At 39.0% G+C, this 17,279-nt stretch overlaps 1 protein-coding gene across 3 annotated transcripts in view; it reads right to left on the reverse strand.

Annotated features, from left to right (window-relative positions):
* LOC112056438 (microtubule-associated serine/threonine-protein kinase 3) overlaps nt 1–17,279 on the reverse strand; it is a 79,740-nt gene that overhangs the window by 8,086 nt on the left and 54,375 nt on the right. For 2 of the 3 annotated variants that reach the window (XM_052889287.1, XM_052889285.1), the window contains exons 18-32: nt 16,623–16,740; nt 15,806–15,930; nt 15,399–15,501; nt 14,106–14,266; nt 12,812–12,898; nt 11,967–12,157; nt 11,481–11,620; nt 10,402–10,528; nt 9,183–9,309; nt 7,781–7,954; nt 6,713–6,835; nt 5,795–5,892; nt 4,876–5,022; nt 2,268–2,381; nt 699–935 (exon numbers count right to left, since the gene is read on the reverse strand). In XM_052889287.1, coding sequence (XP_052745247.1) covers nt 699–935; nt 2,268–2,381; nt 4,876–5,022; nt 5,795–5,892; nt 6,713–6,835; nt 7,781–7,954; nt 9,183–9,309; nt 10,402–10,528; nt 11,481–11,620; nt 11,967–12,157; nt 12,812–12,898; nt 14,106–14,266; nt 15,399–15,501; nt 15,806–15,930; nt 16,623–16,740 — 2,072 coding nt within the window. The remainder of the gene's footprint in view (nt 1–698; nt 936–2,267; nt 2,382–4,875; nt 5,023–5,794; nt 5,893–6,712; nt 6,836–7,780; nt 7,955–9,182; nt 9,310–10,401; nt 10,529–11,480; nt 11,621–11,966; nt 12,158–12,811; nt 12,899–14,105; nt 14,267–15,398; nt 15,502–15,805; nt 15,931–16,622; nt 16,741–17,279) is intronic. The other variant, XM_052889286.1, reaches the window with a different exon arrangement.

The following is a 17,279-nucleotide window of genomic DNA, read 5'->3' on the forward strand; positions in this document are numbered from 1 at the left end:
TGTTCGCGTATAAATTTGTCGTTTATGGAACAATTTGATGTTTTTTGTTAGAAAGGATATATTCCGAAGGTGGTACCATAATAAAGAAACCAGGATCTAATCTGGTCGGACGGCGAGCGTAGAAGACCAACAGAATCGAGATCGAGAACTAGAAAAGAGTGTGAAACGTCTCTCTAAAAACGTCTCCTCCTGAGCGACTTCCTGTGAAAGAATATGGCGTACGCATTCTCTTAAGGCGTCTCATGCAAGATTCGGTGCCGCAGGATAAATATTCTTTGTGACTGTAGTTAGAACTTATTAATGTAAGCAGGAATCTTACCAGACTGGCTAGACAACCCCTTAGTGTTTGGGACTACACAGTCCAAGTGCGTGACGCCTAGCTTGGAGTCCATTTATGTCATCAAAAGCACTCACCTGACCGGCAGCCTCACAGTGTGATGCGGGTATTCTCGGCAAGGAGGGCTCTTTGGGCTTGTTTAACTTTGGATTAGACGGGGTTCAGAGGAGTGCAGAAGCTCTGCCAGAGGCAAGTCCCAGTCTAAAAGCCTCACAGCGTGGATTCGAGAGGGCTTCTGGTGATTGGGACTTAAGCGAGCAAGGTAGCTAACTCAAACATGTCTACAAGCGAATAGATCGTCTCCCTAAAGATGTCTTCTGTAAGACACGAGCCTCAGCTTGGCGCTCCTCAAGGTGCTCACCTGACCGGCAGCCTCACAGCGTGGTGTGTGGGGGAGTCCTTCTCCTCGGCTATCCTCGGCAAGGTGGGCTCGTCGGGCTTGTCGGGCGGCGGCGGGGTGGGCGGCGCGGGGGCGGGTGCGCGCCAGCTGTTGCCGCGCCGGCCGCTGGTGACCACGGTGCTGACGGTGTTGGAGCCGACGCCCGTGCAGCACAGCGGCGATATCGAGCACTTCGCCTCGGCAGAGCGCGGGTGGAGTCTGTGCGAATATTTGAACCACGGAATTATAGCTTGGCAAACTCCCGATCGTCCGCGCGGGCCGAGAGGTAGCGATGCTCCGTGCGCACGGCTTCATTTCCACGAAGTCCTTCCCCCTGTCGCCCGCATATCGTGGGAGTGTCATCAACGAACTTTCCAAGCCATAATAAATACACTAGAACTCGCTTGTGTCATTTTTAGTTTTGAAAACTCCGTACCCGAGAGCGTGTGCTGATATAGCACATTAATGTGCTAACAAAATTGGTAATTATTAGTAAATTACAAACTTGAAAAAAAAAAAATATTTTGAAACTTTAAAAATAGTTAATTCCTTACAACTACTAATTGTTATTGACACAGATATATAGCAACATTCTTCCCAAAAAATCCCACTTGTTTGACACTGGCGATCTTTGGTTTTTTCGAGAAAATAGAGTTAAAGAGGTCATAATATAGCAAAGTTTAGTTAGTACTTCAATAATTTAGTGCATAGCAACAGTGCTATAGAAGTATCTAATGTTTACTCTAAATAACCGTCAATGAAGTTTATTTTCTTTCAATACAAACACATTTAAGCGCACATCTAACTACTTCTATTGCTAAAAACGTTAATTTTAGCGTTTTCTATATTCTGTGATTATCTTCAAATATTTCGCAAGAATATTTATATTAAAATTAATTAATTTATACAGCTTAAAATACTATTTAAAAAATAATAAACAAAAATAACCAAACACAAACAGAAAGCGTGAAAAACAATATAAAGCAATGACAAAAAATGCATAGAAGAAAATGTAACGAACCATGAATGTTACGGTGTGCGTATAATGAAAATTAAATTATGAAAAAGAAAATCTGAAATAAAACAAATAATAATAATAATAAAATTATTAGCGTAATATTGTAAAACTTGTTTAACCTGACAAATAATTTGGCTAAAGAATTACGGTATAGCGTCTTTCAGCAATCTTGAAAAATTTAGTAGTACTACAAGTCTACACCCCCGTACGTCGGAGAGCACGTTAAGCCAAATCCCTTTCAGTCAAAACAGCCAAAGCCCACTAAACCGCATTGAGACAGAGTGGTGGGTCTAAGCCCTATATCTCCTATACGGATTCTCCTTTAAGGAAAGAAGCCTGGCTCTGTAATATTTTTTTTTATATATGGAATGCCCTTGCCACGATCTCACCTGATGGTAGGATTAGGTTAGGATGTGGCCTAAGCCAAAACGCGCTTGCCTAAAAGGCGCCTATTCACTCTCTTCTTAAAAATGCCCAAGACAATAAAAACATTTTTCAAGTATTTATTTTACACATATACAGCATTCACCCACCTGTCCGGCGACAGCGCTCGTCGCAGCAGTGGCGAGGCGGGATCGCGACGCGGCCAGGCGCGGCGACATTCGCGAGTGGCGAGCGGGGACGGACTCCGAGCTTCGCAACCTCTGCTGCGTGGTGGGAGTGTTATACACACCGGGTGAATGATACAACATACCATGTGAATGTTACAATACACCGCGTGAATGTTAAAACATAACATGTCAATGTTACAACATACCATGTCAATGTTACAACATACCATATCAATGTTACAACATACCATGTCAATGTTACAACATACCATGTCAATGTTACGACATACCATGGCAATTTTAGAATTTAATTTCATAATCAATTAATATGAATAACACTCACGATAGTTTAAATTCTTAAATACCATGTAAGTGTTACAACATACCATGTCAATGTTACAACATCCCATCTCAATGTTACAACATAACATGTTAATGTTACAACATACCACGTCAATGTTACAACATACCATGTCAATGTTACAACATACCATGTCAATGTTACAACATAACATGACAATATTACAACATACCATGCCAATGTTACAACATAACATGTCAATGTTACAACATAAAATGTCAATGTTACAACATACCATGTCAATGTTACAACATACTATGTCAATGTTAAAACATACAGTGTCAATGTTACAACATACCATGTCAATGTTACAACACACCGTGTCAATGTTACAACATAACATGTCAATGTTACAACATACCATGTCAATGTTACAACACACCGTGTCAATGTTACAACATACCATGTCAATGTTACAACATACCATGTCAATGTTACAACATACCATATCAATGTTACAACATACCATGTCAATGTTACAACATACCATGTCAATGTTACGACATACCATGGCAATTTTAGAATTTAATTTCATAATCAATTAATATGAATAACACTCACGATAGTTTAAATTCTTAAATACCATGTAAGTGTTACAACATACCATGTCAATGTTACAACATCCCATCTCAATGTTACAACATAACATGTTAATGTTACAACATACCACGTCAATGTTACAACATACCATGTCAATGTTACAACATACCATGTCAATGTTACAACATAACATGACAATATTACAACATACCATGCCAATGTTACAACATAACATGTCAATGTTACAACATAAAATGTCAATGTTACAACATACCATGTCAATGTTACAACATACTATGTCAATGTTAAAACATACAGTGTCAATGTTACAACATACCATGTCAATGTTACAACACACCGTGTCAATGTTACAACATAACATGTCAATGTTACAACATACCATGTCAATGTTACAACACACCGTGTCAATGTTACAACATACTATGTCAATGTTAAAACATACAGTGTCAATGTTACAACATACCATGTCAATGTTACAACACACCGTGTCAATGTTACAACATAACATGTCAATGTTACAACATACCATGTCAATGTTACAACACACCGTGTCAATGTTACAACATACCATGTCAATGTTACAACATACCATGTCAATGTTACAACATACCATGTCAATGTTACAACACACCGGGTGAATGTGAAATGTTACAACGCACCGTGCAAATGTTACAACATAATGTGATCGAGAGCCTGACATACTTAATTTTTTTTAAGCTGTAAATTTGTTTATGCTCCATGGATAAAATATGGCAGCTAATTATAGTTTCGACGGTGAATAGCTTTGGAAATTAACAGTCAATCGTCCAAGTATCAAAACGTACTTCTTTGACATTTTCTAGGGCATGAGGCATGTCTTACTTTCAGATTGTGTATGTTGTCGTAGGCTCCTTAATGGAAGTTTGGGCGAGCGTCGAAGCAATGCTTGATTGGGCTTGAATCGAGAAGTAAAAGAGATGGGCGGAACGATTCTCTACGGGCGTCAAATCATGTCTCCAATAACAAGACATTACTTTGTGGCAAACCTTCGCTAGAGTACTGTTAAACGGTAAAAAAATATTCAACTGTGTTTTTCAAATGGTTGCAGCGAAGCAAATGACTGACGACTCGTCTAGGGGACGAGATTTCTCATAATTTGTCGATAAAAATAATTAAAAAATTGCGCTTCATACTTAAACAGTTGAAGAACTGGTCTTTTAAAATCTACCACCTTACATGGCCTCTACAATCCACACTCCATATTAGACGTAATAATTATTCAGTTACAGTGCGATCAAAATATGTTGTAACATGCATAGTGGCATAGTTAGTAAGTAAACGGCGAGAGAAAACAGATGACATGACATGTACAAACAGTGCAAAGACAATGACAGTGGACAGAAAGACAAACACAGTTATTATATGCTTAGAAATCGAAATCTGACAAATTTGCCGACACTGAAAGGATACCTAATTCACTCTTTCAAGAATCGTTGAAGTGCATTATTAAATATTGTTAATTTCTCGGCATGAATAAATTCTTATCTATTCCTTTACCGATTCGATTAGACACTAATCAATTTTATTAGTCATTTATTCATTCATTCACTCATTCATTAATTCTGCTTATTACTGCGTTCTATGAACCACTCCATCCATCACTCATTCATCCACTCGCTCGTCAGTTACCTGGTGGGCGAGGCGGGCGCGGGCTGCGCGGGCTGCGGCGAGGGGGAGGGCGTGCGCGCGAGCGGCGACAGCGGCATGTGCTGCAGCGACGCGCGCCGCACCTCGGGCCCGCCCAGCTTGTGCTTCAGACCGTGCAGGGACGATGGCCTGCCAATATATATATATATTTTAAAGAATATATCATATCTTTTAAGCGATCTTGGAGATGACGATGACATTGAGCGTGAATGCAAGTCGTTAGAGGTGAGGGGAAATATGCTTGCTTGCAGGTTCTCCAGGAGCACTACAGACGTGAAAATTACGTTATTTAAAGCGTTCTGTCAGTCCTTTTATACCGGTGGCCTGTGGGTGACATATACGCGCCGGGCCTATAACGCTTTGCGTGTTCAGTATAACAATGCCTTTAGGATGCTGTTGAGGCTGCCGTGGTGCTGTAGCGCCTCAAAAATGTTCGCAGACGCGCATACAAATGACTTTTTTGCAATAAGGCGTAAAAAAGCGGTGTCTCTCCTACAGAGATTAGGTGCTAGCAGCAATGGCATCCTAAGGGTATTGTCTGCTAGGCCCGACTGCCCGATACTAGGCCACTATGTGGAAGTAGCTATAGGGCGTTCATGATTGTTTGTTTAAAATATTATTAAAATTTCCAATGTTACTAACTGTACTAATTTAATTTAATAAGTAAGATAAAAATTTTACCTACTAATATACTAACAATATATGGATTTGTAATTCTGAAATAAATTATTATTATTATTATTAAACATGACCAATATTCCCATTCCCCTCCAACTAGTCGGGAAAGACTGTATTAGGAGTGGGTACAGGACCTCCGTCTTGTAAATCCACCTCGCACATTACTGCGTCACTGAGGCCGTGAAAATACCTTCTATATTATAACAGTGGATAGTGAAGTTACCGTTGGTAGTGCGTGGTAGGGTGGGTGGTGTGCAGCGGCGAGTCGGCCGCCGGTGACACGGTCGGCGACGGCAGCTCGCTCGAACCAGCCGACACCATCTGTTACAACATACGATTACTCTAAATTTAAACAAAGCTATCGAGGCGAGAGAGACGAATACCAGAATAGACCAGTCGACACTATTCCATTGTCAGAAAATACTTGGGTTGGCTTTCCGTGTCGTGAAATAAATATATCTTTTAAGAGCGAGAAGATAAATATCAGAATAGACCAGTTGACACTATTCCATTGTCAGAAAATACTTAGGCTGGCTTTCCGCGTCGTGAAATAAATCTTTCAAGAGTGACAAGATATGTTTGAGTTGACAGATAACTTACCGATTTCAAATGAATAGCACGCGTAGTAAAACATATGAATAAGCAAATATAGGATTTAATTAACTTTGCGCCTCTACCTTTACGATTCAGTATAAACATTGGCCCTGCGTAATCTACACCTGATATTAAAAAAGGAAACCCGGGCATTAGGCGTTCCTTTGGCAAATTAACCATGATGGCTGTCAAAACTCCACCACTTACGAGCACATTTAATACATTCCTGCACAACCTTCCTTGCACGGTTACGACCACCAACCGGCCACCATGCTTCCCTTAGTGTATAATAAGAGTGCGAACCAGCATGCAGTAATTGTTAATGTTCATGTTGTGAATGTAAAATTATAACTATATAACAAAGAGTTTGATGCTTTTTATCAAAACTAAAATCAGGAGAATATTTAATGCATCCCCCTACTCGCAATATGTTTTTATAATCATGAGATACATTCATAGTGCTATTTGTGTTTGACAAACTATTAGTTAATAATTAGTTAGACGTTTATTCCATTACTGACATCTGGTACAGATCAGTAAACCATACCTGGTGCATTTCCTGCGAAGCTCTCTTTGTGGAAATCCTTCGGAAAAGGGAGCATCGTCGCCGCGGGCGCGGGCGGGGCGGTGCAGATGCGCGTCTGCCGCCAGCGCGCCGCCGACCACCCGCCTGTGGAGTAACATCAACTAAAATGCACTTACACTATAAATTGTAATTAAATCAATAATGTAATTTGAGTGGCACCTATTTTTTTTAAGTGTACAGCCATGTCTTCATACTCATATTTGCATCACAATTTAAATTACTGTACTGTTCAAAGTGTTCATTAATTAAATTAAAATATACCAACTTGAAATTTTAAAATAAAAAATTTATACAAAACATTGTTAAAAAATCAAGAACCAAGACCAAGAACCCAGAGCTCTAGTCTCTAACTGTGCTACAATAGTAAAATAAGTTATATTGTAACACACTTTCCCTACAACGAGCAGTGTTATAATGTGATTTTGTAATTTATTACAGTATGCATGTGAATAATCTATGCCATTATAATATATTTTTTAATTTCATAATTGGAATATTTTGACACGAGATTAGATAAAATTAATATAAATTCATTGTTCTAAGTCAACGGGAAGTACCCTACGAGTTTTGATTTTGTGACGGAGTGTCGATGTTTTTATTTAATTGGGATTCAATTATTTACTATTTAAATAAATAAGACTATAAAAGGCTGATCACGTGACACTCATCCAATGCATAAGCGTAAGCATCGCGTCCAAATGGCGCGTAGCCGCTTCACAGGGCTCCCTGCCCCCACTGTAGCCTGCTAGTTGAGCAGTTCAGTTGTAATCGCGATCTCGAAATGGATAGTCGTCTTCCATTTGTTAAATAGTGATAGTTAAATAGTGATGGTGCAAGGTTAAAATAGTGATAGCGATTCGGAAGTTCAGTGGGTGAGTTATTCGTATACAGTAAAAGGGCACTTTAACCCTGATACTAGCGGTTGCCAGCCCGTGATTTCTCTCGTGGCTGCCTTACTGCCATGCGCTAGTTAATACTGGTTATCTGATCGCACGCAGCCCGACCGCTCAGTCTGGGAAGAGACTCTACCTGTATAGTAGTCTGGTCCAACGGCGTAGCTCGTAGCGTGGCATGAGGCGCCGCCAGCAAAAGCCTCAGGACTTGTGTATGCAGCAGTCCCTGCACGGACTCGCCGTTGAGCTGAGTTATGAGGTCGCCCGCCCGCAGTCCAGCCGCCCACGCCGCGCCTTGCTCGCTCACAGCCTAGGAAAAAAATACAATGTTTTTAATGAATGGTGTGCACAAGGTTTTAACTAGGGTAGACTCTGTACGTGCAAATAGTACAAAATGGAAAATTCCTTCACCAATACAGCATTATATGCATCTCCGATGTGCCCGGCGTTGTTCTTAATGCAATACTTACCTATTCTCTTCTTATTTGTAACCCTCGCCTACGGCTCGAGCCAGCAATTTCGCCTCGGTTGTAATTTTTAACTTACCGCACTTATATCATAATGTATTATTACCTAATTACAATCTAAAAAATACAAACACAAGGCTCTGTACAGACTTCTTAAAGCACATACTGTATGCTTTATACTAATACGTTATAGTAGTATATACATTTTAATAATAAAGGTGAGGACATAGTTATAACTTACACTCACACACGCACACGCACGCACGCACGCACACACTCGTACAAATACACGAACTTACTAAAGCATACTCACAAAGTTACTAACAAAACAGTTAATCCAAAAAATGTCTTTCAAATTTTATGTTCATCTCATAATCTCAACCTAAGAGAAGACATGGGCTTACCTACTTTAAGGCCCAAGACGCCATTGTAATTCTGTACTGAATATTTCAAATAAACATTTCCGTAATATTAAAATTAGTTTACTGTTTAAAAAAAGCAGTTTGCAATTATCAGTAATAAAGACTTATTTTAGTAGAGAAGCCGAAGAGGGGATTTTTGCAGTTACTCGAGCGCGGCAGATAAACATAAGGGACTATACCTTACACTTTGTCGAGTACCTCCACCGAGTATGAGCCCTTAATATTGGTGGGTACGTTTAGGGCAACCAAAAAAAAAACTAACTACTAATGATAGCTAAAAACTGCACATTTCGAAAATCTGACGATTTGAGCGTAACGTAATGGAATGGGAGGGTTTCAAAGTTACAAAATTAAACCCTTATATTTTAGTGCTCGAGGTACGAGTGCGATTAATTTTTTACTTATTTTTAAGGAAATAATCTCCTAAATAATCGCTAAAATTTTCTCACAATTTCAGTAAGCCAAAGTAATAAAAATTGTTTTTAAAGTCTGTAATTTTTTTTTCCACCGCTAAAAGCGGAAAAAGTAAATAACCATTTATCCTTCCTATGATTTAATCTACCAAATGTAATCGGTTTCAATGACGCTCGAGTAACTGCAAATTTAGCATCCCGGGCTCCCCTACTATTTTACAATGACAATAACTTACGGAGACGAGGTGGTGCATGGTGTAGTAGTCGCTGTCGCCGTAGTACACGCGCACCGTGTGGATGGTGAAGCCGAACCCGCGCGGCCCGCGCCGCACCACGATCGGCGGCTTCGACGATTGGATCAGTCTGGAAGAGAGTTCATTTACAGTGCTCGCCACGTGATATTGTGTTTGTGAAGTTAGCAACAAATGACTGCGCAATGAACCAGTAACGGAAGCCGGCTATACTCATTCCGCAGCTAACTTCACAAACATAAAGATCCGTGGCGAGCACTATAACTTGATCACATGCGTTTGACAAATGGGTCCGATCAAGTTGCATCTCTAACAAGTAATTTAGCTGATTTGGCCAATGTAATTTTTTCTGAAAATTGGCCTCCTTACATGTTCTAAGTTATGGCAAATTTTCAGCTCTGTATCATTTGAATAGTTTTTGGGTCCGAGTTTTTATGGAAAATGGGTTTCGCCTTTCTTTTGCAAAAAATGAGAAATCTTGCCGCCAGTCTCCAGCTTCGCAGCAACTAATCGAAAAACACCGTTGGAGATAGATCTTGATTTTTCTGGCTACTGCAGGCAATCTTCTAGCAATGTATAGTGAGATTCGCCCACTTTGTATAACATGATAGATCCCCTATGTTGTGCTTTGTGAGTAACTAGAAACTTAAAAAAAAAAAGAATGTTCGACACAACTTTACAGTTATCTGCATTGTAAGAAATTAAATATAACGTGTCTCAAACGGTGAAGGAAAATCATCGTAATGAAACCTGCATACTAGAGAATTTTCCTAATTGAAACGTGTGAAGTCTGCCAATCCGCATATTTTGCGTAGTAGACTATTAGCCTGACCCAGAATGAGAGATTCTGGGAAGAGACTCATGCACAATCACAGATATAAGAGGTAACTAGATTTATAAAGTGTCAATTCTTTATATTGAAACCAGCGTACCCGGGGGCGTGGCCTAAATGGCTGTTTAATATTTAGTGAAAAATGAAACTTACTTTAGAGTTGAATATTATTTATTCCTTTTGTCACAGAACAAAACAAGACTGCTAGTACATGCGCGGACACGCTTGCGTTGTTCCGCACACCCGGGTGTACGCGGGCCACGCCCCCTTGCTACTTCTATTGCTAAAAGCGTCAGCTTTTAGCGTTGTCTGTTCTGTGTGCACAATAGTGAGCCGAATATGTTGTTAATAATAAGAAAATTCTACACTCACGAGTGGTTAGCAGTGGCGAAGGGCGAGGGCGGGTCGCGACACGGCGACGAGTCGCGCGACGAGTTGGTCGACGACGTGTTGCCGGCGCACGGTGACGCTGCGCCGCCTAGCACCAGGCTGTCTTCCGCTGTGGGACGAATGAATAACAAAACATCAACACAGTAACTATTCATTCATATAGAGGAAGTCTGACGAAGCCATACGGGTGATCAGTCCTAATAGGGTAGTTGACTCAAATCAAATATAATTTATGCAATAATACAATATATGGAATAAGCGTCCGTAATATAACTATATTAATTAATGAAAGTTAAGAAATTCATAGAAAACTTAATTATAAAACCATTTATTTTCTCAAATTTTCCAAACGTCAAAAACGCAGTCGTCCATTTTGTGACGTCACAATGGTTATTGATGTTCTAAACGTCAAGCTAACTATTAAGTAATATTTTTGTTGTTTGGTAAATTAATTAACGTGACGTCATGAAACAGTTCAAATATCAACAACATATTTAAAAACTAAAATGTTCATATAATCACGTCTCAAAAAACGTGAACCTCAACCTCAACGTAGAACGATAATGATCAATTTAAGCCTATTATATTAAATCAACTAGTAGACGCCATGCGGTTACACCTACGTACTTCCCTACCGTGGGAGTATGAGGACTAATTAATATATTTGATTGTTTGGCTTGTCTTATCCACTTTACTTGACTCGACTAATGCACTTTACTTGGCTCGTCTTATCCACTTAATTTGGATTGTCTTATCCACTTTACTTAACTCGTCTTATACATTTTACTTAACTTGTCTGATCCACTTTATTTGGCTTGATTTTACTTAACTCGTATATAACTCGTCTTATCCACTTTACTTAACTTATCTTATCCATTTTAATTGGCCTGTCTTATCCACTTTATTTAACTTGTCTTATCCACTGTATTTGGCTTGTCTTATCCACTTTACTTAACTCGTCTTATCCACTTTACTTAACTTGTCTTATCCACTTTACTTACCTTGTCTTATCCACTTTATTTGGAGTGGTTGGTTTGGTTGTCTTATCAATAATCTCTTACCTGGGTGTATGACGAGCGACAGGCCCGAGGTGCTGGCCGAGCGACGCATGGACTTGGGCGCGGCGAGCGCGGTCGGCTTGCTCTTGTCGGCTTTATCCGGCTTGTCGACACCTTTTTCTTCTTTTTTCGGCGCGTCCGGTCTGTTCGAAAGGGTTCAATCAATCAGTTTATTCATAAAATAAACATACAAGCAATTTCAGAAAACATGTATACGTATGTATATATTAACGTTTTATACGTGCGTATACGCGAATCGTAACTTGCGCGCATCGTATACAAACGCAGATGCGGATGCGTGCGCGTGCGCTTGAGAGTGCGTCGGCATCAGCGGATACGGTCAGAGATCCAACACAATACACTATACTTTTTTTTTTATTTATTCTGGCAAAAAACTGTCATTACAATAAAAATATTTCTTAGAATATAGACAATGCATTGCCGAAATATTGTGCAGCATGATCAGATTAACTCAATTTATATACTCACAGTCTCGGCAAGGGCGCGACGTGGCTCGCGTGCAGCGGGTGCGGGTGCGGGTGTGCGTGCGCGTGCGCGTGCGAGTGCGAGTGCGCGTGCGCCAGCGGACGCAGCGCGGCGCGGCGGCGCGCGGCCGGCGACACGTCGTCCGAGTCCGTCTGAGACGACTCCGCCGTCGACCCGCCGCCGGTGCCGATCATCTGACGACAAATTATATCATTAATATCTGCAATTATCTTTCTTCGTAACACTCATTTGTAACAACATACTATTGAAGTATAACTTCTTTACGCACGCTTGATTTGAGGAGTAAGTTGATGAATGCATCACGATGCGTGCTGCCATCTACAGGCATAGTGAAACAGTGTTTGTTACTTTTAATTACCAATAGATGGCGTTCTTAGAGAACTTTGAAACGATCCCTTTTTATACACTTATAGGATTTTTTACATCGGTCTTCAAAAAAAATATCAAAAATCATTTATTTTTTCCGCATTCTACCACCGATTCGGAAGGCAGGTTCTGCTGAGAAGAAACTAGCAAGAAACTCAACAGTTGTTCTTTTTAAAAAAAATCATACAGTAATATAATTTACAATTTATGACAACATTACAATTTCTTATAGTTTTACTTTTTGTGTGAAGGTGGAAGCTGATCCAATCGCTTTTATCTTTAAGGAACTCATGAATGTTGTAGTAACCTCGACTAAGTAAATGTTTTTTAACACATTGCTTGTGGTCTGCAGCACATTCGTCATTTTCATTCATACATTCTTATCATGATAAGACAAGTCTTCCTCTTGGAAAGAGATTGTTGAGCTTCAAACTACTAACTTGTTAGTAATTTGAACTTACCGGACACTTGGGGTGATGGTGTAACGGAGCGGTGGGCGTGGTGGGCGGGCCAGCGCTGTCGGGCGTGCCGGGCCAACTGTCTGTACTCTGTGGACAATACATAGTTCCGCAGTTTGTGTTATTTATTGAATATTGGATAGAAGCAGGCGTTACTTTGCGGAAGTTCATCATGATTATATAATGATTTATTTATTTTGCTATATTCCGCGAAAAGTCGACGAACCCATGCGACAATGTCACCCAGATCCGACAAAATACTCTCTACGTACGTTTCACCCCGAAACCGGAGCATCCTCAGGAGATGTTGACTCTACAACGTGCAATTGCAAAGTATTTGACTTTGACTTTGCAATTGCACATGGGGTGATACGTACGTAGAGAGTATTTTGTCGGACCTGGGTGACGTTGTCGCTTGGGTTCGTCGACTTTTCGCCGATGATAGCAATATAAATAAATCATTATATAATTATTTATTGAACTAAAACTTCTTCACACACGCTTGACTTGGGGAGTAAGCTGCGGTACGAAAAGTGTAAAGTGTGTCGGGCGAAGTTTTTAATAAATTTAAATTTAATTAAATTGGTACTTATTTTCAAATACGTTTTACATTCATTTTATATTAATTTGACATTCTAATTACATTTATTGACATTTATTTGTTTGAATTTGTTGCTTTTGACTTATTTTTGTAGTATTTTCATTTTTTTTTTTGTATAATTAATTTGTTTAATTTTATAATTTATTAGTATAGATTATTATTTTCATTATAATTATTTAACAATTTAATCAATAGGACACTTGACGTAAATGTAATTTGTAGTTTTAAGTGTAGGCAGTTTAATTTTTGTTTAATCGGACAACAAACAACAATGCTGTATATACCTTTAAAAGATGTCTTCGTTTAGCACTAGAACTTTTTAAGTTTACCTATGTATAGATTATAGATTATTATTATTAATGTTTTTTGTTGTCATTGTTGGTATATCAATTAATAAACAAATAAGATGCGTCCTGCCATCTAAAGGCATAGTGAAACAGTTTTTGTTATTTTAAGCTACCACTAGATGGCGTTCTTAAAGAACTTTGAAACAAGCCCTTGTCAATTCATTTTTCACTGCCTGAGACATATAGATGGCGCTTTGTTTTTTTAATTTTGAAAGAAGTTTTACTACAGTTGTGTGGTCTAAAGCACACTGGTTTTTTTATTACTGTATTTTTCATGCTTCGATGCATAAAATTATTAAAAAAAAAATGTAAAAGTGAGATTGGACTTGAAGGTAAGTGGCTGACATACCCGCGAGTCGTGCGAGAGCGCGGAGTGCGAGTGGTGGTAGTGGCGACGCCACTGCGGCGACGTGGACGAGAAGGCGGCGAACAGCCCCGCCTCGTCCGCCTCGTGCGTCTCCGCCGCCTCGTCCGTCTCCACCTCGCTGTGGTTGTAGCGGTCGCAGCGGCCTGGACGACGTACAACATAATCAAATACACTACTCGCTTCGACGTAAATATATATATGAGAATTTAGTATATGTAAAAAACATAGGCAATTTTACAAGAAGGTGTGATTGTAATAACATTAACGTCAGAAATAAAAATAAAATTGTTGCATACCGCACTAGATTACAAAAAATTAGTAATTATTTTAAGGGCAATTGCATACGTTTTTATAATTAACTACCATGTGAAGCCACTGGAATGTCACTCAAAAAGTTCAAAGTGTTTATTAAACGCAAGCTTTTAGTAAATTCTTATTATAGTGTTAATGAGTATACAAATGATAAAAAAGCTTGGAGTTAAACTGTATTATACGACTGTGTGCTTAGTTTTAAATAAGTTTGTAAAATGGTGGTAAACAAAAAAAAATAAACCTTGGCTGAGTTTGTTGTGGGCTCTTCTCGGACCAAGACGCGTTTGGAACCCTCGTAACTTTAATTTTAAGTTATCGTCTATTATTACCACCATTAGATTAAATTAAATTTTGACATATACCTGACCTTTTAAAAGTGCTTGTAAACTAAGCCTAATTGAAATAAAAGAATTTTGATTTAACGAGGTTCTGAAGAGAGCCAAGTGTAGCGAGGTGCTTGGTGGTCGAACCTCGGATTGCTTCGAGTCCTTTGACTCTGGTGCAAAAACCGACAACGATCGGAATTTGGATTTACTTAGAATTCGGATCAACTTGATGAACATCGTGAGTTTGAGTGCGTTTCTTTTTTTTTAATGCAAATAGGCTCGCGTTTGACCATGATCTAACCTGATGGTAAGTGTAGATACAGTCTAAGATGGGACTCGCTTGCCTAGAAGGTTCCTATTCACTCTTGTTTTGAAGGTGTAAGACTAAATATGTAAAGGCATAATTAAAAAAGTAATGTGTGAAGCATATAAGAAAACTGCACCTGTGAAACTCAAACTAATTACATGCAATAAATGTTTGAAAGATTTCAAGTTTTTTGACGAATTTTAGGTCGTCAATGACAAAAATAACTTTTAACGTTAGTAACTTTCGATACACAAAATTGATTATAAGTTTAAGACCTGCGGTACCACGTGTTGTCGAAAGTAAATTAGCTGAATTAAAATGAATACTCACTGTCGAAATAACTGGTGTCCTCGTCATTTTCCAACTGAGGTATGAATTCAGCTTTCCGTCTCAGAAGATTATTCCAATCGAGTCCGTAGAAATATATGTGATCCTGTAGATAAATATAAGTTGACCATGGCTCATATGACTATATTTACTAGTATTTATAACAAGACGATTAATGGGCCTGCCACACACTGCACGACCGGCGTGGGAAGCAGCGAAGGAAGTAGGCAGAGACGTCGTGTGGCCACGATACTCGTTCAATATCCAGTCAATCTTTGCTTTTTATGTATAAGTTAGTTAACATTGAACTTATTTACCCGAATGTATCATAAAAATCAATATATTCAAACCTAGTCATCAACCCCATTGATTCACCTATATTTATTTATCACAAATACTGAATGACTTGCCTTGACTTGATGCGTGCCCGCAGTCCCCAGTCGGTCGCGCGGGTTGCGAGCCAACAGTTCCGTGATGATGGCGCGCGCTTCCACCGCTATGGGGAAATCCTCTTCTGATGGCCACTCTATGTCGTCTGTAAAAGTAACAGCAATTTCTTAGTTTTACAAAAACTTATTACGCAGAGTAGAACTACTTAAGAGCGCACAGCACGTCGGTACGATATGGATAAAATTCGAAGCGCAAGCGAGACGTCGAATTATGACTTACACGTAAGTGAAAAGCACGGAGCGATTGACGTGAGCGCCAAAACCATTTTTACCTAATTGCAAGTAAATTAAACAACATAACGAAAAACAAAATGGCCATGTTCAAGATAAATACCTAATTTTTTATACAAAACAAAAATTTAAGAAAATAAGTTTGCTTTTCCTGAGATTGAAAGCAAAATGTGAGCATTTTGCTTTCAATCTCAGGAAACATGTATTTTTCAAAAAAATAAACTATCAAGAAAAGTTTTACAAATTCTGTATTTTGTATAGTCATAACGAAGCTAACACTTTAAAATATCCTATTTTTCTAAAATAAAATTTAGCCTATGTTACTTGTGGAAAATTTAGCTTTCGTATGGTGAAAGAATTTTTAAATCGGTCCAGTAGATTTTGAACCTATTCATTACAAACAAACGTTTTCCTCTTTATAATATTAGTATAGATTGTAATATTGAGATTTACTCATCAATAACTTTTCGACTGGCAAAGCTCCCATTCAAACCGCTAGTTCTATACCCAATTTTTGTCTGTGAATTATAAGACAGTTTGTACATACCGTTGACAGTGTGAGCGAAGAGTTCCTCCGGGGTGTCGCCAAAGAACGGCACGCAGCCCACTATGAACTCGTAAAGGATGACGCCCATCGACCACCAGTCTACCGGCTTGCCGTAACCCTGTGACACAACAAATCATATACAGGATGCTCGGGAGTATTTATAACTCTAGGGTTATATTCATTAACTGCAATGCTGATGAGCAGGTTGAGGGAGAGCACTAACTCCTTCCTGAGGGTGATTAGAATTTGACACTCAGCGCTAATTTTAGTTCAGGTTTTAGCCGCGAGAATTCTTTCGTGGCGCAGTCTACTAATGGCGAAGAGTTCCTGCAAGCCAATTCTTGTCGGGTCACCTTTAAATCTCTATGCATATTGTTGTACTCTATGTAGATATATGAGAAACCAAGTTTGTATCACGCTGTAAGTTTGTATCACCTTCATCTAAATACAATCATTCGCCACTGTTATAAATAGGGTACCATCAATAGGGTAGTTGAGACTTTTTCTTTTAAAGGTTTAAAATTGTTAATTATTATCGTTTGTAAGAAATATATCATATTTTTTGAGACTATTTTATTTTTTAAATTAAAGTTTTGATTAAACAAGCGAAACCACTGTATGTATCTATTGAATAATGAGTACTGATGATTATCGTGT

Source organism: Bicyclus anynana, chromosome 25 (genome assembly GCF_947172395.1).
Source record: "Bicyclus anynana chromosome 25, ilBicAnyn1.1, whole genome shotgun sequence".
Classification (NCBI taxonomy): Eukaryota; Metazoa; Arthropoda; class Insecta; order Lepidoptera; family Nymphalidae; genus Bicyclus; species Bicyclus anynana.